This window comes from Cicer arietinum, chromosome 4 (genome assembly GCF_000331145.2).
Source record: "Cicer arietinum cultivar CDC Frontier isolate Library 1 chromosome 4, Cicar.CDCFrontier_v2.0, whole genome shotgun sequence".
Taxonomy (NCBI): Eukaryota; Viridiplantae; Streptophyta; class Magnoliopsida; order Fabales; family Fabaceae; genus Cicer; species Cicer arietinum.
Genome location: NC_021163.2, coordinates 11,769,582 through 11,793,428, shown reverse-complemented (window position 1 = coordinate 11,793,428; position 23,847 = coordinate 11,769,582). Strand labels below are relative to the sequence as shown.

The 23,847-nt window shown below is 31.3% G+C and overlaps 4 protein-coding genes across 6 annotated transcripts; 2 read left to right on the top strand and 2 right to left on the bottom strand.

Annotated features, from left to right (window-relative positions):
• Positions 1-1,886: 1,886 nt before the first annotated feature.
• Positions 1,887-4,736, top strand: LOC101507278 (uncharacterized). 2 transcript variants are annotated; one of them, XM_004496454.4, is made up of 5 exons: positions 1,887-2,381; positions 3,021-3,378; positions 3,493-3,563; positions 4,141-4,239; positions 4,326-4,736. In XM_004496454.4, the coding sequence occupies exons 1-5, from the start codon at positions 2,133-2,135 to the stop codon at positions 4,425-4,427; spliced, it is 879 nt and encodes a 292-aa protein (XP_004496511.1). In that variant the 5' UTR covers positions 1,887-2,132; the 3' UTR covers positions 4,428-4,736. The 2 variants fall into 2 exon arrangements, 1 of the variants encoding a protein (XP_004496511.1); XR_189673.4 differs by having other exon boundaries at positions 1,977-2,381; positions 4,116-4,239.
• A 152-nt stretch (positions 4,737-4,888) lies between these two features.
• On the top strand, positions 4,889-10,128 carry LOC101506955 (reticulon-like protein B5). Of its 2 annotated transcripts, none has more exons than XM_073367683.1 (5): positions 4,889-5,356; positions 8,757-8,937; positions 9,179-9,320; positions 9,466-9,535; positions 9,660-10,128. In XM_073367683.1, exons 1-5 carry the CDS (start codon positions 5,245-5,247, stop codon positions 9,818-9,820), a joined length of 666 nt encoding a protein of 221 aa, XP_073223784.1. In that variant the 5' UTR covers positions 4,889-5,244; the 3' UTR covers positions 9,821-10,128. The 2 variants fall into 2 exon arrangements, with proteins under 2 accessions (XP_073223784.1, XP_004496510.1); XM_004496453.4 differs by lacking the exon at positions 4,889-5,356 and adding an exon at positions 7,499-7,904.
• A 1,437-nt stretch (positions 10,129-11,565) lies between these two features.
• Positions 11,566-14,347, bottom strand: LOC101506620 (F-box protein At5g52880). Its single transcript, XM_004496452.3, has 6 exons — positions 14,094-14,347; positions 13,633-13,787; positions 13,450-13,537; positions 13,052-13,236; positions 12,583-12,728; positions 11,566-12,019 (listed from the first exon to the last, which is right to left on the bottom strand). The coding sequence occupies exons 1-6, from the start codon at positions 14,279-14,281 to the stop codon at positions 11,897-11,899; spliced, it is 885 nt and encodes a 294-aa protein (XP_004496509.1). The 5' UTR covers positions 14,282-14,347; the 3' UTR covers positions 11,566-11,896.
• A 2,978-nt stretch (positions 14,348-17,325) lies between these two features.
• LOC101497517 (uncharacterized) lies at positions 17,326-23,669 on the bottom strand. The gene is made up of 14 exons (XM_004496770.4): positions 23,191-23,669; positions 22,199-22,320; positions 22,017-22,105; positions 21,895-21,930; positions 21,704-21,797; positions 21,262-21,404; positions 20,591-21,090; positions 20,421-20,508; positions 20,207-20,284; positions 19,224-19,798; positions 18,522-18,657; positions 18,366-18,434; positions 18,141-18,260; positions 17,326-17,661 (listed from the first exon to the last, which is right to left on the bottom strand). The coding sequence occupies exons 1-14, from the start codon at positions 23,370-23,372 to the stop codon at positions 17,545-17,547; spliced, it is 2,349 nt and encodes a 782-aa protein (XP_004496827.1). The 5' UTR covers positions 23,373-23,669; the 3' UTR covers positions 17,326-17,544.
• Positions 23,670-23,847: the final 178 nt, after the last annotated feature.

Below are 23,847 nucleotides of genomic sequence, written 5' to 3'. Positions count from 1 at the left end.
ATTTATGAGTTTATATTGTTTTTTTATGAATCAATTTAAGTAATTTATAAATTTAAAATTTATTATTTTCTTTCAATTTTATTTTTATTATTGTAACTAAAATCTTTTTTATTTTTTATAATTTATTTATTATAATTTAAAATAAATAATCTAACTATGTAAATAAATATATTAGATTAATAAATAATTTATTAATTATAATTTTAAATTATTAATAAATAAATTAAATTGTAAATAATTAATATTTTAACATAAATAATTTATTTATTTTAGTTAAAATAAATTAAATAGATAAATTGATACAAAAATCTATAAGATTAGTAAATTCTTTTAAAATAAAATGATAATTATTTTTAAAATATTTTAAATATTAATTAATAACATTTATTTTTAATTAATAATGTCCTTTTAATTTATGTTATTTTACATTTTAAATTTATTGAACTGCTAATTTTATCAAATATTTTAATTAGTTTAACAACTATCAACTATAAATTATCAACTAATTTTACTAAACAGGAGAAATTTTTTAATCCATTATTTCTCTTTATAATGGTCTCCATTTTTTCTCTTAATAGAATATAATAATCATAAATATTTTTATCTCATTCCTTTCAAATTAAAACACTCCCATAAAAATGAGAAATTCATCTATCCTATTGCTCTCATTCCCACAAAAGTCCTTCTCCCGCTTTTCCCTCATAACTCTCAAACAAAGCTTTAAAAATTGTTAAAGGTAAAATGAGGATTTATATTCAATGTGGGGAGGGTGTAGGAGTACAATTTGAGGAGAAGGGGAAGGATAATTTTATAATTAAAAAGACGTTAACAGGTGATTTTAGCTTGTTGGGCCTCAGAAAATTGACTCATCTGCACAAACTCTAAATCAGTCCATTTAAGAGAACACGTTTTGAAAAAAAACATAACAGGTTGAATTGTTGATTTAGGCCCGTAACTTATTTTACATAAATATTGATATTTGATATTTTACATAAAAATATAATTGTCTTTTGTCTTTGAGTTCAAATCTAAGATATCACATTTAATTATGGTGATAGATAGGATTATAAATGAAATTATTGAATGCTATGTGTATTTTTCTTGAATAGTCAATATTAATAATTAATTGTTAATTTTATTAGAGAGAATAATTTGACTCATAACTTATTTGTTAATCCAACTCTCTTAAACCACCACTAAATCACCTTATAGTTCTCTAATGTTGTGTATATTATAAAAAACAACTTTGATTCGTGTATTTATTTGAGTATCACTCTCCAATTTTCATGACAATTTAAGATGAATACAAAATTGTATGTTTAATGTTAATAAATATTATAAAAATAAATTTTAATTTACGTGTACTATTTGATTTGATGAAAGAATCATTTATTTGTAGTAAACACTTTGATTCCTTCTTGCATTTGAGGGTGACAGTTTTAATGAAAAACATTTAGATAATCATGCATAGAATACTAAATAAATTAACGAGCAAAATATATTTATAAAGTGATTTGGTAGTGTTAATTTAAATTAGAGTTAGGATTTATCATGTAAAAATTTAATAAAATTCAGATATTATAGATTATAAATAAGATTTAAAATGTTTTATAGATGTTATGGATATGATTTTAAATATTAGAATAGTGAAAAATGTAATTTACGGTTTCACTATATTAATAAAATCCCTCCCCTCACCAGATCACTCGTTTCCCCTTTTCCGCTTCTCTATCAAAAACTCGGATCCAGATTACACGCAGTTATTGTGTCACACATTATTGTATTTCGGCCGTGTGATGTAAATCGACGATCGAGATTGAATAGTTACGTAAAATAATTTGCATAATTTAAACCGTATGATACTAAAACAACTGTTCATATTGTTTATTTCGTCAAACTTTGTACTGCAGCAGATCCAGGTCCTAAAATCTCTTGTATCAAGTATCAACCAAATATACCCTTACAAAAGTTAGATAGAAGTAGTTGATTTTTGTAACGAGTGATAGATAGATACACTAACTAGTAGGAGTACTAGTCGAATTTGTGTTTGTTAATGAGCACAAGAAAACAAAATGAGGTTATTAAAATTATTATTAAGGTCGTGCAATTCAAAAGATAATTAAAATCAGAATATGGCATTGCAAGGATTAAGTACTGCAGCTGTAGCGGTATCGGTAGGTCCTCCTTCTCTTCTTCGAGCTAGAGTCTACAGCGTCACGTCATCAACGTCGAGGTTATGCTGTGGCGGTCGGACTCGTTATTCGGGAATCAGATTCGGCTGTAAAGCCGTCGGAGAAAACCAGCAAGGTTCATTGGACGATAACGTAGTTTATAACGGTATTTATGGCCCTTGGTCCGTTGATTCCTCCGATGTTCGAGAGGTACTCACTCACCCCACTTTCTCCTCATTCAATTTCGTTGCGCACTATCTATTTCACTTTTCGATTCATTATTTGATACGGTGTATTCAACGCATACTCACTTTTGTAGTTTCATTAACGTTTGATTAGTTACTCTCTTGGGGATTTTTCAATAATTTGGTAATTGAGTTCCTAATTTGTAATTAATCGTCCAAGCTAAACAACTTTAAACCCGATCCCTACACTTTAAATATGTAATTAGGTATTAGAGACAAAATTATAAATTATTGATAAGTCGAGGGACTTAATTACAAACTTGTTTAGATCAAACACATTTAAAAATTCTCAAATAACTAAGGGGCATCAAGAGTAATTTTACCTGTTATTAATTATTGTTTGTCGTTTTATATAAAAAATACTTTAGAAAATTAAACTTATTTAATCATATAAACTAGTACTAAAATGATTTTGAAGTGTATAAAATATAACCTTAAACAACAGTTAATATGAAACGAGATAATTGTATTTTGAAGTACAGTTGAAAGCACAGCACCTGAAAACGCAGTGTAGAATATATTACATTGCATAATACATATACAGTTGCAGCTTGAAAGCTTTTGGCTTAAGCTATGTATGTAAACTTGGTTGTGTCCATGGCAGGTTATTTTGTACAGATCAGGATTGGTGACAGCTGCTGCATCCTTTGTCATGGCTGCATCTACTGCCTATTTGCCCGATAACCTTAGTGATATTCTCAAGCAAAACCTTGATTTTTTTTATATCCTTGGGTCAGGTGGGTTGGGTTTATCATTATTCTTGATTCATATCTATGTCACTGAAATCAAGCGAACCATACAAGCATTTTGGGGACTTGGGGTTCTTGGATCAGCTGCAACCTACATCGCCCTTGCTCAACCAGCTAATAAAACTCTAGTACAATATGTTGTTGATCACCCATCAGCTGTCTGGCTTGTCGGTCCTCTTTTTGCTGCTTTGACAGGACTTGTTTTCAAGGAAGGTGATGTTCAATTAAATTAAATCCATCTACTTTTTATTTTGGCATTTAGTATTAATTCGACAGAGAAGAATAAACATGTCAATTCTCTTGATATTTTCTTGTATTTATAAATAGGACTGTGTTACGGCAAGCTAGAAGCTGGAGCTCTCACGTTTATTATTCCTATACTTCTTCTTGGGCATCTGGTATTCTTCTTTTGTTCCTCTAAAGTGCTCCATTAAACATATTGCCTATTTAATTTAAGGTAGCCATTAGCATATGGTTCCTATTTCTTTTTTCCTTTCAAGTTTATTAGTTAAGGATTTGAATTCGTGGATATCTAAATACTTACGTAGTCATTACAGTCAGAAGATTGGAGTTGTTGGATGATGATCTAATGATATTCATATTTTAACTTCATTGAATGAAGTGTATTCAGAACCCAAATTCTTTCTAGCCCTACATCATGTCCAACGGTTGAGTTGGACCGTGCTGCAGGGCTGTAGAAATTCAATTTGTGAGTAACAGCCTCCTATGATGTTTGCACTGAACTGAACCCTTATCCTCAAACTAAAAGCCCCTTATCAAACTTCTTTTGACGTTATTATTTATTTGAATTCATGCATTTCACAATGTCTTCTAGACTCAGACATTATTGCACTGCATCTCTTTTACCTTCACTAGTCAAGCTGAGAGATTGTTATCATCACCAATACCAACTAGTACATTTGTATAAGATCTGTTTCTTTTACTCCCAGACAAATTTTACGCTAAAATTTGCAGAGCGGTTTGATGGATGATGGAGCTAAACTTACTTTGCTTGCTTTATGGATGGGTCTTTTTGTGATATTTGCCGGAAGGAAGTTTACCCAGCCCATCAAGGTAAATTACTTATCTTGATTTTTTTAAAGTATATCATCAATCCCTGTACAAAATTCCCTGATCTTGAACTCCTGTTTAACATCAAGGATGACATCGGTGACAAGTCTGTTTTTGTGTTCAATTCACTCCGTGATGACGAAAAGACAGCCTTGATTAAGAAATTGGAACAACAAAAAACTCAGTATTAAGCGTATCAGCTGCAATACACCTTAAGGTGGATTTCAGTAACTCTTAGGAGCTTTTTTCTAAAAGATGATGGCACGCAAAGCTATGTGAGCAGAGCCTGCAATTCTCTTATGAGGGAGACGGCACTTTCCCATTATGTCTTCCTTTTGTTCTTGTAAAAATTGTATGCCACGTCTTCCTTTCGTCCCTGTAAAAATTGTATGCTATATTGCCTAATGACAATTTAGTACAGCAGTGTAGACTTGTTTTAGATAGTATCTCATAATCTTATCTTAATCTTAATAATATATAAAATCAAAATTGGTAGGTCTCATGGCATTTTAGTAAATTGCATTTTCATGCCTATTTTAATGGCAGATATGTAATTTTATACAATTAAATCCCGCTGAATTTGTGTGAAGACATGTACACGGCATTTTTTTTTTGCTGTACGTGACTGCATTGGTTGTTGTCTTTGGAAATGTTATTGGACCATTAATATTACTGCTGCTGAAATTGTGTGTGCGACGTGTCTCGACGAAGGAAAAAAATCTGCACTGCTTGGATTGCTAATTTGAAACAGTTCTACTTGAGTATGAATAAGTTCCTTACTCTGTATATGTCCTTTGAAGTTTCCTTTTTTGTTGGAGTAATATTTCTGAGCAAATATTTCCTTCTTGAATCTCTGACTCTGGAGTTTTTAATGTCTTGCAATTGGCTTCCCATATTGATTGTCTGCAAGATAAACAAAAAATTCTTCATTTTGACTGTTATACTTGTAGTGACAGTTTTTGTTTGGATTAGGGATGTTCAAATATTTATGGGGGTAAAGGTTTTGACATGCTATTAGTTCATGTTTTAACTTATAAACCAGCTGGGAGCTCTATCATTTTCCTTTCACAGGTTCAACCTCGATGGATTCGTGTCCTTGTATTTTGCTTCAAGTATCCAGGTGAACCCTCAGAATTGACTGTTTCAGTCACTCATTTGCTGAAAATTTCCTTTCTTTATGGAATTGTATTTGATAGCAATTCTCACCTACTTACGCTGCCAAATGCTAAAGGAATTTGCAGTGTTTTGGAAAAGCTTGAAAGTCCTGTCTCTTCTGTTGTTAAAAGCATATTTACTGAAAAATTGAAGCAAGCAAGGGGTAAACACCATACGTGAATTAAGCTTACTCAAGCTACCTGTGATGTTAATAGTAATATGGTGTATTTCTTTTGTTGGTTAATATGGAATATAAAAATGAAAAGAAAAAACTTCAAATCTGCAAGAGTACACAAGAGGACAAAAAAGTATAATCAATAAGCGCAGTTTTTGTAAAATTATTTTCAGTCTCCGTCCTTTTAGATTGTTTGAATTTTTTTAGGTCAATTTATCTAATAAACTACAGAAAAACTAAGAAGAACATTTGCTTGTTGATGCTTCAGCAACCTTGGGATTTAGCAGAGATCAATGGTGGCTTCTTGATGCTGCCTGGAACAGGACTCTGGTTTTAGTCACAGAACTGGGACTTGAAGGGTTGGGTCCTGAAGCCATGGCGGTGGTGGTTGATTCTACTTCTTGAGGCCTCAACTCTTGAGAATTTGCGGCAACATGATTATAGGTGAATCAATTGAAGTGTGTATGCGAGTCATTGACAGAGGTTGAATAGTAACTTCTATAAAATTTAATTTAAATCTTGCACCTCAAAAGTTCTCTCAAGTATTCATTTGAAGTTGAGAAGAATAAGCAGAAGATTGATAATGAGCATTCTTGTGTAGAGAACGTTTAAATTAGACAACAAATTCTCTGAATAAGTTATAAGTTGATTTTTCAGTAAAAAATTGTCTAAAATGATTTGTTAAGTTGTTTCCTTAGTGAAATCAGATTATAGAATGAAAGTTGCACATGAAGTCATGATTTGCAATTATTAAAATTGACTTATATTTTTCTATCAAATTTCTTTGGGCGTAATAGGTGTATGGACAATTCAGCAGTTGAGGGGACAGTTAGATCCAGAGAGTTAAGTTTTCTCTGTAACATCCTTCAATCCCCACTTGTTACAGCTCTTGCACCGTGTAGTTGTTGTAGGTGTGATTTAAGAAATGTAGGGTAAATATCTTCTCTAATTTGTTAAAGGATAAATCATCAATTATATATTTGAGTGTGTATGAACACATACAAATATATCTTTTTATTAATCATTAGGCTTATTTCAAAAGTATTTTTAGTTAGTCATTTTAATTTTTAAATGTAATTTTTATTGATCAAATTAGTCTATAAAATTACTAACAAAAATATCGAAGTATATTTGACACATATTTATAATTTTGATATGTTTATAGAATGATCTTCACACAAGACCAAAACAACTATTTAACTGAAATATGTCAATTAATAAAATTTTATTATTTGATGTGATCTTTTGATAGTTTTTATGAAATTTGTCTCCTTTAAATTGAGAAGAAATTAATAAGATGAATAAATTAACAGTTAAAATTATAATTTCATATGATTGATTATGTATGTATATATAATATTAATCATTGATTTACTTATCAACTATTAATAATACTTACTCTATGTTCTAAAATAAATTATTCAATTTTAAAAAACCTAATCTATTTTTATGTACTAGTTTAAATCTTGTTTGATGAGGTGAGATACACCTGAACAAAATTTATTTCTAAATTTTTTATTAGTGAAACTCATAAATTTTAATAGTAAAACTCACGTACTATATAGTAAAAGATTGACTTATAAGAAAAATATAAAAAAAGAGAACTATCATGAGTTAATGTCTCTATAACTATTAATTGAAGTTGTTACGATCCGTTTATGTTAATTTTTAAAATATCTGTATATATCTACATAGTAATGTAGTAATTGAATATATGTTCAATTTTTTAATATTATTTTATTATATATATTCCTAAAAAATATAAAACAACTACTAGGCGAAACAAAAACTAATATACTGTAAGAAAAATATTTTATTTATTTGTTTATTTATTTAATATGGCTCCTTTAATTAATGTTTTTTTAAGATAGAAAATGAGTTGTTTAAAAAAAAAAAAAAAATACAAGCGTTTGTTTATTTGACGTGCTCTCTCTATCTAGTACGTAGCTGCAAGTGCTAAGTGGAAGGTTTCCGTTATTCATTCCGAACTTGAGGCTTCGACCACTCAACAACCCGCCACTTATAAACTAACCGTTCAACGAAACTCGCTCTTCTCTCTCTCTCTCCCTTGCATTCGCTTTCTCTCTGTGACTCGTTACTTCCTTCCATTTTCATTTGTTGCATCCATCAATGGCTCCAGGGGACGCGGATTCATTCATCGATAAAAATGAAGAGAAATTTCACGACAACAACTCCGATTCCGATTCATATTCGGATTCCTCCGACGACAACAAGAAAAGGCCGCCGGTTACGGCAGCTAAATCCAACAGGACCAACGCTGTTTACCGCCTCTTCGGTCGCGATCGTCCCGTTCACAAGGTCTTAGGCGGTGGAAAACGTACGTTACTCCTTTCACTACCGCATCTCCGCTTTTTCATATTTTCCGCTACTGCATTGATTAACAATAATTCATCGGAATCGCGCGTTTTATTTTTATTTGAAAAGTTATACATAGAAATTCTGAAATGTTTATGTCTAATCGCATTTTAGCAATGCTGTTTTGTTGGAAATTGGAGATTGGAAATGCTAATGATGATTGATAGTAGTGGTGGTGGTAGTGTTCTTTTAATCAAATTTGATATTATTCATTTATCATATAAATAAATGTTAATCTTACTTGGATTAGAGATATTTAGATACTATATATATGAATGATTGATTTAGATTGAATTTGGATTGTGATTGAGTTATGGTAATGATTTGAAGCACGATAATAACAACTGATACCACACTATAATAATTTGAGAAAATGAATTTAATAAAATGATGTAATCAATGTACCTGTGTCGTGTCCATGTCGGACATTGACACCTAAACACACATTCGATTAGAAGGATTGGTACTAGACTAGAGATATATTAATAATTCAATTAATAGTTTATTATTAAAAACTCACTTTTCTTTTTGCCGAAAGTTATTCGAGAATGTAAGTTAGATTCAATACTAAAAAGTTGTATTCATTGGATTGAAAGCTAGGACGGTTTTTAAAACTGTTGCCATAAATTTTTAGTTGAGGAAACGATGAAACAGGATTTCGCTTGACTGACAGGGTGAATTTCTTATAGCATTATATTTCAAATTGGAAATTGGGAAGATTTTACTCCTGATGAATGATAAAATTTATTCATTTCTGTTGATAAATCCATTTCCTCTGTTGCATTATTACATAATATGAACATTTTCATTGCAGCTGCTGATATTTTACTATGGAGGAACAAGAGATGCACGGGAATGGCACTTGGTGCTGGCACTGCCTTGTGGGTTTTCTTTGAGTTGCTGGAATACCACCTCATTACTCTTGTTTGCCATTTAATGATTTTGTCTCTTGGAGCCCTTTTCTTGTGGTCTAATGCATCTGTCTTTATCCACAAGTAAGCCTTTGCAAATTCTTCCACTTTTTTTTTTTTTTACAAAAAGTTTGTTTGGTGTGTTCCCCTTTACAATAAGGTGAAGATCTCGGATAAGGATTCTACTGTGCGGTAGCTGTATGGGAAATTTAAATTCAAGAGTTTCATGATGGCAACACCGAATACATACTCTTCATAGTAAATTGTTTATAACTTATATCTTCTAAATGCACTTTCATGTTGTCTTTGATATTTTTGCAACTAGGTCTCCAATGCAAATCCCACATGTTTCAGTTCCTCAGGAATGTGTTCTTGAGGTTGCGTCTGTTCTGAGAGTTGAAACCAACCGAGTAGTCACTGCTTTAAGGGAAATTGGAACTGGGAGAGATATTAAGAAGTTTCTTTCCGTAAGTTGATCCCTTCCTTAAGCTACAATGGTTTCATGATGGAACCTTATTGCTTGGATTCCCTTTGATTTTGTGAGAATTTGAGGTTTAACTCGAATCATGTCCATTTATATCAAATTCAATTTTTTTTTGGTCCTGTTATCAGGTTGTTGCTGGATTGTGGGTTATCTCAGTTGTTGGGAGCTGGTTCAGTTTCTTGACATTGTTCTATTTATGTAAGAGTTCATGCATCAGTTCCATTCTTCTTCTTCTTCTCAATGTTACCAGTTTTTAGCTTTATGCTTAAAAGACATTTCTTATGGTATTTTCTTAACAATGAGTCCATTTGGTGATATACAGTCTTTGTATCACTGTTCACATTGCCACTGCTATACGAGAAAAATGAAGACCAAGTCGATGCACTAGCTGAGAAGGCAATGATCGAGATCAAGAAACAGTATGCAGTTCTTGATGCTAAGGTTTTGAGCCAGATACCAATCGCGGGGTTCAAGAAGGATTAGAATACATCATCTATATGTCAGGTTATTGTTAACAGAGGATGACTGTTTTGTTCAGATGTTAAATTTTTAAGTCTTTAGTGCTTCTCCTCTTCCTCTTTTGATTTATTGAGTGAAATATAGTATGAGGAATAAAAGTCCACCTAGTCTCAGCATTATTTTTAGGATTGTCTTGAATTCTTTATGAGTAGCCTTAAATTACATATCAAAACAAACATTTTATTGTATACATTAACTTGATGAACGTGTACCCCATGTCATCAAATGAAGTGCTTGTCATGTTCAATTTACATTGTTCTATTTTTATTTTATTTTTATATTCTTTGGCTTTTTTAAAGCTTGGTTAACTAAAAGAAGTCAAACTTGTGATCATTTAAAAAGATTCTTAGACCTAACAAATCAACCAAGTAATAATTTTTTACTTTTATAGGCTTATATAGCTTAATTAGATTTTATATATTGTGCAGTTATTATTAATAATTTAATTTCTATGTAAAGTCTTAAATATATATGAGCTTGCTTCTTTACGAATAAACTTATAATTTATTTAAATATTTTACTATAAAACATACTTTGAATATATTACTATGTCATGTTAGATTTTTTAAAAAGATTCAATTTATATACATTATTAGTATAAATAGTTTAACTTTTACCACAATTATTTTTAAAGTCATGTCTATAAATTATTGTGATTTGTTCATAGTAAAATCTTTTTTACACTAATAGTACAAAACAATTTAACTTTTTGTACTTTAAAAAGATTTATATCATAAAAGAAATATTCATATATTATAAAATTCAGTTTAATTTTCATATTCGACTATTTCCACATACCTTAAGCAGAAGTGAATAATTTTCATATTCGACTATTTCCACATCTAAAATGCCATGTCAAGTATATATTGATTGGAGACTTACAATAAATGCATAATATTTATAACCGTAGCATTCTTAGTTCTATTTTTTTTTTGTGAATAATGTTGTTTCCACTTTCTAACGTGAGATAAACCATTTTTTACCATTTAAGCTGACATGTCATTCTCTCACCCGTTCTTACTGCCGTCAGTCTATCCTTCATTATCATTTCTAATTCCATGTCTCTTTTTATTTCTATGGTAGTATTATTATCTCCATATCATTTATGATACTCCAATTCCAATCTCGTCCATGGATTATGTATTGTGGGAATACCTTACCACTCCGTGGCAGTTCCAAATTCAAAACTTTTGATCTTTCATAATAACAAATAAAGTAACAGCTCACTTGTATGAGGTTCCAAGTTCCCTTTAGTAGGCATGTAAAGCCTTGCCTTATCCGGATAATCCCACACATGAAAGTGTTTGAAACTAGGCTTGTTGCATAACCAAAACTCAAAAGGTATTTCAGAAGTGCACATGTAATAGCAATTTTGATTAGGGGAACTTCTTTTCCCACCTCTACATATATTTCAAAAGTGCACATCTGGAAGAAACAGTTTTTTTTTTGTCTTCCTGATTAAGCCTACTCCCCTCACATACTCCATGCCTCCTCCTTTTACGTAGAAGGTTCAATTAAGCTCTTATGTTGGGCCTATCCTAAAAAACAAGGCTTATTCAAGTGTTTACTGAATACACCATTTACAATAATAATCTAATTAAAAAAACTAATATTCATAATTATATTCACATAAAACGACTTCGTACAATAAACTAACTATTACACTTCTCCCCATCAAAGATAAAATCTGAAACATTAAGAGACAAAGATAAAATCAAAAATTAAAAGTGATTAAGTGGTTTGGGAAAAGGAACAGATTGGAGAGATAAGGAGTTGTGGGTTCAACTTCTTCACTAACATTTCTAACAACTAATTTATCAACATTTGTCATAAAAAAAACATGACAAACAAATCAAATAAATATAAACTTCTAAAATGACAATAACCTAATTCCTGTGATGCCAAAGATTGCAATAAGCTATTTTCTCAGTGAAGGACACCAGCTAGATGTTGGAAAGATAAAATTTGCAGGCTACCTAAAATATCATACAAGAACAGAATGACCATATATAGATTTGATTCAATGCAAAAGCTGTCTCCCTAGTAATTTCTTAAATGCTTGGGATATGCCCATAACCTAGAAACCGATCCTCCTTCTGAATCGCTGTCACTGTCTGAGGAAGATGTTATGGATAGAGAATCATCTAGAAGATATTCCACAACCTGAAATTAGGAAACTTTTACCGTGAGTATCAGCTATTCTAGTTCAATAACTTCAGCAAATTATGTTGTAAAACAGCATACAAAAATCAACGACTTGATTTTTGGAATAAAAGTAGGTTTTGTTTTAGCAGAAAAAGTCGGTCCCTACAACACAACGAACCACTGTACAAATAGGTGTCCGTATTTAGTCTTTAACATCTCCTCAATAGGATTGTCGCCGGTAGGAGGAGACATTGGGTTCACCTAAAAACTAAGATCAAAACTTACTTTGCCATACAGCCCTGTTCTCATGTGAATCTGTTATAAACAGAATTCAAGAGAACAAAATTCATATATTATATAGTTTTACATGAAGTAGAATTCAGACTGCAGCTTATAAACTACTACAATACTGACACCAGTTCCAGCTTAAAGATTTAAGTGTGATGATAATACTAGAGGTTCAACCCTCTCCTAGACCATCTACCCCGCTCCCCCTTTCCAAATGCTTGCACATTCCAAAGTTTAAAAAGCTATGATAAATAGACCTAATATAAAATGGCTAAATACAGTACAAAGTATACCTGGAATGACGTTACGGGTTTGATATCATGAATTTCAGATATCATTCTTCCATGTACATTGAGGCATTTTGAGTTGTTTAACCAAACTATAGCTTTGCAGTGTTCACAATATCCTCGGTTGGTTGTTAATTTCTTGGATAATGCTCCTATATATCAAAACAGATTAATTGTGATGAGAAGGGAAAATATCAAAACAGACTAACATGTGTGCATGTATGCACTCATGTTTTCCATCTCTGTGAGAGTGGTTTCTTTCTGTATGAAATTCAACACTTCTGAGTTCTGACAGTTTTTGAAGGTATAGTTTCGATCCTTATGCATATAGCAGAATACAGTTTTATTTTCGATCTCTATATGCATCAATAATTTCTTTTTAAAAGAAATCATAACTCAATGAAGCATTGGTTGTGAAAAGAAAACCAAGTTATACCTCAATTCTTGACGCGTAAGAAACAAACATTTGGCTTACCGGTGTATGCTCCTTTAACAGCCTCTTTCCAGTCAGTAACCGTTCTAGTATCCACAGGTTTCTGTAAAAGATTATTATTTCTGTCTTCATCCAGTCTCATAGGTTGCTGTTTATCAGCACCACTATAGAGCACAACATACTGCAACTCCCACAGACGGTTATCATTTGCAGCCATGTTCCATGACCTAAATGCAATATTGAGTCGCACTAGATCAATATTGATAATACTATCTTAAGTTCTTAACAACATTCATGACAAATTTAATGTACTAGCCAATGCAGGGAAAAAAGGTATGATTAGCTGCTTCACAGTTTCACATGCTCAAGAACAAATATATAGGTCAAAATGATTAGTTGATGAAATATAAATAACTAGCATAAAAGAAAGACTGTATTACCAGCAGACTATCCCCGCCGAGACCAATGATTGCATATCTAGAAAACTGAAAACGTGTATAAGAATATCTTGTGGCATTTGGAGAGAACCTGAAATACATGAAAAAAAGAAAGTTATTAAACATGACATGTTTTGGTTCTTCAGTAAAATAACACAAAGCTATATTTGTTAACTATAATCTGACCTTTCTGTACCTGGTGAGCTTTAGAGCGCCTCTTATGAGCGACCATTGCCTGTTTAAATTCTGTTACAGCCATATTCCTTTTCTGTTTCGGCAGTGCCGCTTCTACGCTTTGAAGGAGTAAATGGACTGCTGAAACAGCACTCTGAGTCTGCATTCTAGAATTAGAGAGCATCAACAAAAATAATGAGGTAAAATGATCCTAAAAAAGTGTTCAATTAGTATCAAATTAACATTGATTAAAATTAGTCAGATAAATTTGTTCCCCTAAGAAAACACATAAATCATATTTCATGGTTTTATGTATTAAATAAAAAGCATAAATATTCCATTGGCACATGAAAATTATCTAAATTTTACAGCTTAATAAAACAGAATTTAAAGATTATGAATAAAAAATAATATCCTTAATTTGATTAACGAAAGAAACGAATAAGAATAAAAATTAGAGAAGAGAAAGGTACTGTGGGAGGAGACGGAAGGCAGAGAGAGTATCTTGGAAGACGATGGATTGCAAAATCTTTGGGAATTGATTGAAAGCTTCTCTAAGAATGAAGCTTAGTTCTTTGCAGGCAATTGGGTATCTGTAGTTTTTAGATAGAGAATCTGTTATGGCAAGTTTTTGGTACCTCTCTAATGGGGTTGACGACATCTTCTCAATTCAATTCAATAAACACAGACACAGGATCAATCATCTTCCGTCTCTTCAATTATTATAGCCACTTTTATTTTATTTTATTTATACCATTTTGCTTTCGCCACCCCTCTTTTTACTAACTACACAGCAAATTTTCTTTAAAATGAAATAATAATGAAATATCTAAAACGCTGTTGTTTATTTATTACATTTTCTAAACTATAATTTTTTTTTGGCTAAATTACATATGTGGTCCCTTAACTTAATTTCAGGTAACGTTTTAGTCTTTATCTTTTTTTTCTCGATTTAGTCCTTTATTCTTAAAAATATGAAATAAAGTATGAAAATATGAGTTTATTTGAAGATATGCGTTACGAATTTGATGAAATTTGTTTTATATTGAAGAATATAATTAATTTTATGAGTTTTGATTGAATTTTTTTTTTAATTTTTGTATAAAAAAGGATATCATTGTTGAAATTTTAAAACATAAAATATCAAATTGTCACTTAAAATTAAAATAAAGGATCAAGTCGGGAAAAAAAAAAGATAAAAGACTAAAACGTTACTTGAAATTAAGTTAAGGGACCACAAACGTAATTTAGCCTTTTTTTTTTATCTTTAATTTTAACTTTTTTTCTCTATTTTCATCTTCTACATGCATATTCATTGTTTTCTCTCACATCCCCTTATCCTTCTTCCTCTATTTTTAACAATTTTAACATCTTCATTGACTCCCATTTACATCATATTTGCATCATCTTGTTCTTCTTTTTGTTTTTTTTTTATAATATTTAGTTAGGGTTACATGGTTGAAACTTATTTTAGTGAAAATGAATCTCATTTTGATTTCATTTACGCAAATTGAGTTTGCCCATAAACATACGTGAATTTAGTTTGCCTATGACCTACGTGAATTCACTGTGTTTCTGGACAGGACTGAGTTCACGTAGTTTCTAAGCAAACTGAACTCACGTATATAATATGAGTTCATTGTACGCAAACTCAATTCACATATGTTTCTAGGCAAATTGAGTTCACATACGAATTCATGTATGTTTTTGGGTAGACTCAATTTGCGTAACAAAAATTAGTTAACAAAATGAGTTTCATTTCACCAAAATTAATTTCAATCCTATAACTTTAACTTAATATTGTAAAAAACAAGAAGAAGAACAAAATGATGCAAATCTTATGTAAATGAAAAACAATGAAGATGATAAAAGATGTTGAAAACGGAGGATGAGGATAAGGGAGTGTGAGATAGAAGATAAAGATAAAAAGATAAATTAAAGTTTAAAGAATATAATAAATAAACCATGATATTTTAGGCATTTTGTTTTTTAAAAATTTAAGGGGTATGGTTAACAAAAAGGGAGTATAAGTAGCAAAATTGTTATTTATATTACCACCACAATCATCCTTCCAATTTTTTTCTACTTTGATTTATTTTTTAGGAAAGTTTAGAAAGAAAAAAAACAATTATGCCTTTTTTAACTATTTATGACAGGTATTTTTGACAATATATATGAGGTTTATAATTAGTGGTGTGACAGTGGGTTCTCCATAATATCTAATTTGATCTCAAATTTATAAGAAGTGGACAATTTAACAGTCAATTGTATGAGATGACAATTTAGTTCTTTAAACTAAACAAGATGAGTTAACAATATTTTTGTTGTTGATCAAATAAAAAAGAAGATGAGTTAATTTAGTCCATTCACTTGAGCATTTCTTTTGAAAATATCCATCAAAATTATTTATATATTTAATTGAATATTTTCATGTTACAAATTTCAAAACTTGACTAATGAGAGCTAAATCTAATAGAAGATGTTAAACTTTTATGATAATTTAGTGTCTTACTCATCTCAAATAAAATTATTTATAATAGAAGAAATTTATAAAATAAACACAAAAAATCGTTTCAAAACTTATCGGACTTCAAAGATAAATTAAAATAATTGATATTTTTTAATTTAACGGACAAAATTATCACTTTATAAATATGAAATTTTTTATTATCCTATGCTTTTATATATAATATATAACTTTCCTCTACTTGAACCAAGAATATTTGGACAATTATTGAATACTCATTATATGTGAAAATATTTTTCAACCCAGATCGGCACCTTAATTTACCAACATTGTAAGAGTTTAACCTTAAACCTAACTCTTGTTGGCCAATCGAGGCTTACAATTTTAATGATCAAAATAATGATGTACTAATGAATCATAGTCATATTTTTTTCCCTTTCTTTTGATCATTTCAACAAAATTAGTTGTTTTAAAACACTACTCTCTATTCCATAATATTTATCACACTTAGCAAACAGAATTTGTTAATATAAGACGGTCACTTTTAATTTTTAATGTTATTTTGATTGTTTTCTTTTCGATTATAGTTTCAAATTAATTCTATCGACGTCACTTATAAGTTATTATTCTCTATCTTATATTTTTGATAATAAAAATATATCTATAATCAATAAGATTAATTTGGTAAAATTCTTATACTGTGTCTTTCCTTTATAATTACTTCTTAATATGTGAATAACTTTTATGAAAAATTGTAAACCAAAATATTCCTTCGCTCAACTACCATTAAATGGCTAAAGAATTAAATTATCTATCACTTTTTTTAGTGTGACAAAGTGTAAATAGCAACATATTTGATTATTCATTTTTATTTTTTTACAAAAAATTATTTAAATTAAAAAATACTCATACGATGCAGTAATTTTTGCTATTATTCTATTTGAAATTGAAATCTTACACATCGATAAGTACGTTTTTGTCATTGGATTAGCATTTAAGTTATTTTCGTCATTCCAATACTTATTCTAATCTATTTTGGTTGTTTAATCAATCTTGTGCATCTAATAAATGTGTTTGTGTCATTAGATTAATGTTTGCGGATAAACTTTCATAAGTTTTCAATACTTCAAAATCCTTTCAGCATTTCCCATTTTCCAAGATTAGCTTTAACCTTGTGTTCAGTTTAAAGACCACACTGACTATGCAAGATGATTCACATAAATAATTTAAACCAAAACTCTATAAGCATTGCTGCTACACAAATCAATTTATAAAATTTAATGTCTTGAGAATATGATTCGTACATACTCCTCCAACACATGATGATAAATCACTTCACATTTGATTTTTGCAACAATCTAGCATGTTTTGAGTTCAATATCTCTGATGAATGATATATATATATATCCTTTGGAAGAATATTAAGGTGTACTCATGAAAACTTGCTTTCCACAATCTTAAATGAAATAACTTAGCGTTTCCTCTTTCTGCTTTGAACCTCCTTCACCGTACAAATCATTCCACTTCTTCAACATGTTCATCATTGATCCATTTTCAGAAAAACTTGCAGCCACCTGTATTTACAAGTGCATCCATGCATAGAAATAAGTATACAGCAGGAAGAAGACAAGGCATTCATTCTTCCATACTAAAGTCATCGACAAAATGTATACGTGGAGAACAAAAAAAGATGACTGAACCAGTTTACAATCTCCTATAAATACTACTAAATTAATATAATAAACTATCTAAACAGAACATGTGTTTCTATCTTGAACCTTATGTATTAAGTGTATTCCTAACCGTCTCTACAGCTGCTGTATAGAATCCATTTCCGTTAATTGAACTCATTACTGCCCAATGTTGCACTAAACTAACCTCAATTCAATGCCAATTACCCAAATGTTAGATATCTCTATTCAAGAATCACCTTTAAGAGTTCCTCAATATTAATGAAGTTTGTCTTTAACATTTTACCAGACAGTGCAAGGTAAGGCACCCAAATCAAGTAACTCTACAACAATTAAAGTGAATGATTTTAAGTCCAACACACCTTATTCTTTGCATGTCTCATGTCTTCCATGTTTAAAGGCCTGAGGACAATCACTTGATCTTCTTTGTCTTCTATAGCATTGGAAGTATCTTCTGAGATTTCAACTTTTGCCTCCTTTTTCTGGAATAAGTGATTATTACTTAGCTTTACAGGAAGTGACAAGTACACATTGGATAGAGATCATTTCAACAATTATCACATTATTAGAAGTGATTAAGTAACTACCACATCTTTTGCCTTCTCCTGTTGTATTAGCTCCATGACGGGGCGATAAGCTGCAGTCATGCACAAGTTCTGTTTGCAGAAATTAATGTCAATAAATCATCACCACAAACCAGAAGTAGGGAATTATAAATAGAAAGAATGACTAACAAAATGAACCTTAAGATCACTTCCACTATATCCTTTTGTCATAATTGAAAGTTCTTTGAAGTCTATATTTTCATGTTTTTCCTTAGCTAGAAGAGTTTTCAAGATCGATTCCCTGTTCTCTGCAGACGGAAGACCAACCATGATCCTGCTCAAATTTCCACGAACAGAGATGTCATTCACAGATCTCAAAAAGAATAGCCTGTGCATCAATTCAGGAAACTAAACCGTGCAATAGAGGTGCTTTAACCAGTGTTCAAAACTGAGAAGTTGTTATTCTTGCACAACTTTTTTTTTATAGACAAATATTAGTATTATGATAGTAAATTACATGACTATATAAGTTTTCAGGAATTAAACCTTAGACCTCTTGATAAGTTTCTAGAGTTGTTATTCTTGCAATTGGCAGAAGCAACAGATAATCATGACAAATGTGTGGTTCCTCTATATTAGGATATACTAGTTTGTATATTGCCTAGTCAAATATGTTAGTTAGAAATCAATTTTGAATTTTGATATAGTTTGTTAATTGTGTCAGTTAGTTTAAAATCAGCGAGTTAGTTACTAACTGGCCTTTGTATATAAGCTAGCTTATATCATCTTTGTATTGGGTTAACCCATTGAATATTTTTGTATCACAAAGAGTGTGGAATTCAGATAATGAATGAAACAAAGTTTCTCAGTATGCATTATGTAATTAATCCAATACTCTACCTTCGCTGGAACCGTCTGATAATTGCTTCATCAAGGTCAAATGGCATGTTGGTAGCAGCAAGAACAAGAATTTTCTCATCAGGGTTCGACAATAGTCCATCCCAGCGGGACATGAATTCATTTTTAAGTCTTCTCATTGAGTTGTGCTCACGTTGACCATTAGACCGTTGCCCAAGCAAGCTATCAACTTCATCAATGAAAATAATGGTTGGGGCAACCTTTGCCGCTAGCGAAAAAAGAGCCCGGACATTTTTTTCACCATTTCCAAACCACATTGCAGTGATGGTGGACGGTGAGACATTGATGAAACTTGCTCCAGCTTCATTTGCAATTGCCTTTGCAAGCATTGTTTTCCCTGTACCAGGAGGTCCGAAAAGCAATACACCTTTACAAGGCTTCAAAAGCCCACCACCTTTGAATAGTTCTGGTCTTCTAAGGGGAAGCATAACCGCTTCCTGAAGTGATTCTTTAACATCATCCACTGCACCAATATCTGAAAATGTCACCCTTATCTCATTTGCAGAGATAACCTCTTGTCTTATGTGCTCCTCAAAGACATCATCATGAGGAACATTCTGCAAGAATGCATAAATTAACGACAAATGGAGATGAGGTAAACATAAAAGCATGATGGATAAACTCGTGAACTGCATATTTTTTGCAACATCAAAAAATATATGGCTCTGTTTGAATAAACAACTAATTTAAGTGTTTCTACTATATGCGTTTAATATATAAGTTATTTCTATAACAAACAATTAAATAAAGTCAAATTGTTTTCGCATAAACTATAAACTATTTTCATAAGCAATCATGGAGAGCTTATGGAAATAAGTTGAAACAACTTAAAATATATCATATGATTATTTTCACAAGCTCTCCCTTACAGACTTGCAAGTGCATATGCCGGTAGATAAACTCAAATAAATCAATCCAAATAGGCTCTATATATATTTGGCTATCTATTAAGAAACTGACCATACATTTTCTTTTGCAGGAGCTTTAATATCAGTGTCTTTCTTTGTCCCTTTTGAGATAGGTTTATCTTTTCTGGCATCACCCTAGCAGTAAAGAAAACAAAAAATGAACAATTTTTTTTCTCAATTAGTTAAATTTGCATTCAACTATCATGCTTTTTCTGCTTGGATTATTCATCTTACGAATCATTATGCTATAGCTGAAAAATAGTTGACAAACCTTTTTTGGGATTTTAGTGTTTTTAGTCTTCGTATTATCCTTCTCATTGCTTTTACTCTCCTGGAACAAATTCAATACATGGCACAAACTGCATCTGTCCAATATTAGTAACCAGAGAAACTTTTCTCTTAATGAATTGCATAAACAGCCATTGCCAAGATCTTTTTTACCTTTTGGCTGATATAATTAGCTTTCCGTTTTTGTATTCTGGATGTTTGTTATGCATCAAGTGATAACAAATTACAGATGCCACAATCACTTCGATGCAATTACCAAGTAGCATTATGTCAGTATCACCGATTGAGTTCAAGTCATCACAGTCAATGTTGTGGGCTGCAAGCACTTCCTCCATGTGGTTTCTGTTATCTATCAACCGAGTCTCTTTCATGGCCTTTTCTAGTTGGTCTTTCCAGATTTTGAGAAGAGTCTCATCTTGAGGCGGTTTTATCTCAATGTTGCAAGGGAATAACATAGTGAGTTTTTTACCAACTTCTATACGATTGTTACCTTCTGAATCATAAATCCCAGAACCGAGTATTAACACTGATCCTGAGAGTTTCTTTAATAGCTTTTGGAACAAACTGTACATCCTTGGCGATCGAAGAAAGATCTTCTCAACATCCTTGATGTATAAAATAACAGAACCAGTTTTCAATATTGAAACCAAGACCTGTAAAAATTACAACAGTTTTGCTTGTTAAAACTGAACTTCTCAAAACAATGTAATATTTGTTTTTCATGCAAAATTAAAAGAGATACCATGCTAATACAGAATTTATAATTTGACACAATACAATACAAATTTGATCTTATAAAAGCTTTCAGTGATATAATTAATTACCTTGCAGAGTGAACGTAAGAAAAGCTTTTCATCAAAACAGAAGCGACTTGTGCACTTCATATCAGAGACAGTAGAAGCATTCTTATGAAGCTTTGGAGGATTAATGGAATTTCCAATTGCACTACTTTGTTCTAATTGAGTACCTGCATAAAAGTCATCATGAATGTCAAGTTAGTTACATTTAGATAAAGGTCACAATTCCAAGATGTCAATCAATACAAATTATATTAGAAACAACAGATATGACATTGATGTACTCTTAATCTTTCAGAAGAATTCATAGACTATGAACACTGAGATATTAAAACCGAAAATGAAGACAACCTATTACCTAAATTTAAAGCCACTGATGCATTGACAAATCTTTCACTATTTCATAACAAGTAATTATAAAACAAGAAATATCATGTTCAGAAACTTTAAGTGCTACTTCCTTTAGTACCTCTAATTGGGCTCATTGAAGGGAGAATTGACAGGCACCTAAATAAAGCAGATGCTTTCTCCAGAGTCACCTCAGATATCGACTTTTTTAAATACTAATATAAGCAACAAGTTAGAAAAATCTCACTTTGGACCAACAATTATTAGCATGTTTCCAAGAGTGACGAAATTTGGAACAGACGAAACTCTTACCTGTTCTTTTGTAGGACATCCGTATTTGTTCTGCATCTGTACAAGGGAAAACATGAAAGATATGATTACATATATAACACAAATCATAGCAAATAAAGTGAGAAGATGCAAATAACAACTACCTTCAAAGAGAAGTCGGTAATATCTAGCAACAGTAACTTCGATTCAAAGAAATGTGCTAAAGCTCTAGCAAGATTTTGCTGATAAAGTTCTTCAAAAATTAAAAATATTGCTAGTGTTAGCTAAATGATTTGAAAACCAAATTTCTTTTTGCATGACAAGACATAACTTGTACATAATATACCTGCAGGTCCAGAAAGCAAAATAGCTCGGCTTGCGGGCGGAAGATTCCTCATGTGCTTGGATAAGTGGCGTGGTCTTAAATGAACATATCCAGCACATGTCAAAAAAAGTTTGACATTTTCACTGTCATTTCAATCATCATATGGAAACATAAGAAAGGGGGTTAATAAGGGAGAAGAAAGTCAATATAATACCAAGCATGGCAACTGAATGTAGTATAATCCAACAAAAAGCTGATAACGCTGCTCTATGCACATTTAGATAAACTTATTTCAGTTTATCTTGTCATATAAGTTAAATATTTGAGATAAACTAAGTTTCAGTTTATTTTAATGAGCCTTTTAGACTCACTTATGAAAACAACATACAAGTTGTTTAGTTAACGCAGGCACCCCTTATTTGATTAAGTGTGGAATTCACAGCACAAAAAGAAAAAAGGAACTTTTTTTCAAAGGAAATAATAAAAAACATTGAAATTCTATGAATCATGGAACATTGAAATTCGTTAACCGTTGGATCGGGCTGATTTTCGGACAACAGGTTTGCAACATTTAGGTATTTGTTTTCAACTGTTGGATCAGCGAAAAGACGTTCAGAAAGGGAGAAAACGTGATCGCACAGCAGCAAGTATTTTTGTTGTTTTTCTTCTTGTTTTTCATTTGTAGGCTTTATTGCTTTGTTGTTTTGACTAGTTGTAGGCTCTGTGCATCATTTTGAGATTCTATTTTGATCTGAACGTGGTTTTTACCCTTACATTGAGGGGTTTTCCACCTTAAAATATTGGAGCTCATTACGTCATTTATTTTGATTAATTTGCTGTCATATATTTGTTGTTGCTCGTCACAGGTTCTTTGACACAGACACTAGACACCACACCAGAGTGATGCGTAGAAGCCAATAATAATTTGAAAAATAAATAAATTAAATATAATCAAAGAATCCGTGGAACATGACTTCAATCAGAAGTATGGGTAACACGTATAATTACATTACCTTAAGTAATAAGGAAAGTGATCAAATGTGACTTGACTATCTTTGCCATTAATGGCAAGGTTCGTGAGCTCCATAACAATCTGTTTCTCAGAAATCTCATTAGACTTAGGAATAGGAACACCACCAACCCGAACCAATTTTGCCAACCCAACCCTCAATGCTGAAACGTGCTTCTGTTCCATCAAAATCCTTCTAGGGAAAAAACAAAACCCCAAGTAGTTGAACAACAAAACGTTAGCACATTTACGACACTGGTGACCGATTCTCAGAAAAGGGTATCAAGATTGTGAAAGTTCATAAAAATGCATGAACGTTAAGTAGAGTTTGCAAGAAACAGAGACACTGAAAAAGTATGCATTACAAAGGTCGGTCGATACTCTTGCCAGCCTTACTGTTAGTGTTATATAGGGATGACAATATAATCAGAACATGCGGATTTTTTATGAGTTCAATTTTTTTCTTTCTAAATTTAGAGATTCTACGTGAATTTATATTGTTACCTATCAATCACGTACTTTAACAAAAATAAAAATCTCAAAATTTATATAATTTTAATTCACATACACGTATGTGATTTAAAATTAAATAATTAATAGAGTTTGAAATTGAAAACTCAACATCTGCGTAATCTTAATTCACGCGTGAATTAAGATCGCA

Bases quoted from the DNA above. Each gene is read 5' to 3' on its own strand.
- LOC101507278 (XM_004496454.4), top strand. From the start codon at position 2,133: ATGGCATTGCAAGGATTAAGTACTGCAGCTGTAGCGGTATCGGTAGGT. The intron at 2,382-3,020 runs GTACTCACTCAC...TGTCCATGGCAG, and splicing joins ATTCCTCCGATGTTCGAGAG to GTTATTTTGTACAGATCAGG. The intron at 3,564-4,140 runs GTATTCTTCTTT...TAAAATTTGCAG, and splicing joins TACTTCTTCTTGGGCATCTG to AGCGGTTTGATGGATGATGG.
- LOC101506955 (XM_004496453.4), top strand. From the start codon at position 7,697: ATGGCTCCAGGGGACGCGGATTCATTCATCGATAAAAATGAAGAGAAA. The intron at 7,905-8,756 runs GTACGTTACTCC...TTTTCATTGCAG, and splicing joins GGTCTTAGGCGGTGGAAAAC to CTGCTGATATTTTACTATGG. The intron at 8,938-9,178 runs GTAAGCCTTTGC...TTTTGCAACTAG, and splicing joins GCATCTGTCTTTATCCACAA to GTCTCCAATGCAAATCCCAC.
- LOC101506620 (XM_004496452.3), bottom strand. From the start codon at position 14,281: ATGTCGTCAACCCCATTAGAGAGGTACCAAAAACTTGCCATAACAGAT. The intron at 13,788-14,093 runs GTACCTTTCTCT...CTCTAATTCTAG, and splicing joins GCCTTCCGTCTCCTCCCACA to AATGCAGACTCAGAGTGCTG. The intron at 13,237-13,449 runs GTAATACAGTCT...TATTGCATTTAG, and splicing joins TCGGCGGGGATAGTCTGCTG to GTCATGGAACATGGCTGCAA.
- LOC101497517 (XM_004496770.4), bottom strand. From the start codon at position 23,372: ATGGAACAGAAGCACGTTTCAGCATTGAGGGTTGGGTTGGCAAAATTG. The intron at 22,321-23,190 runs GTAATGTAATTA...TTGAAATGACAG, and splicing joins CACTTTCCTTATTACTTAAG to TGAAAATGTCAAACTTTTTT. The intron at 21,931-22,016 runs GTAGTTGTTATT...TCCCTTGTACAG, and splicing joins TTACCGACTTCTCTTTGAAG to ATGCAGAACAAATACGGATG.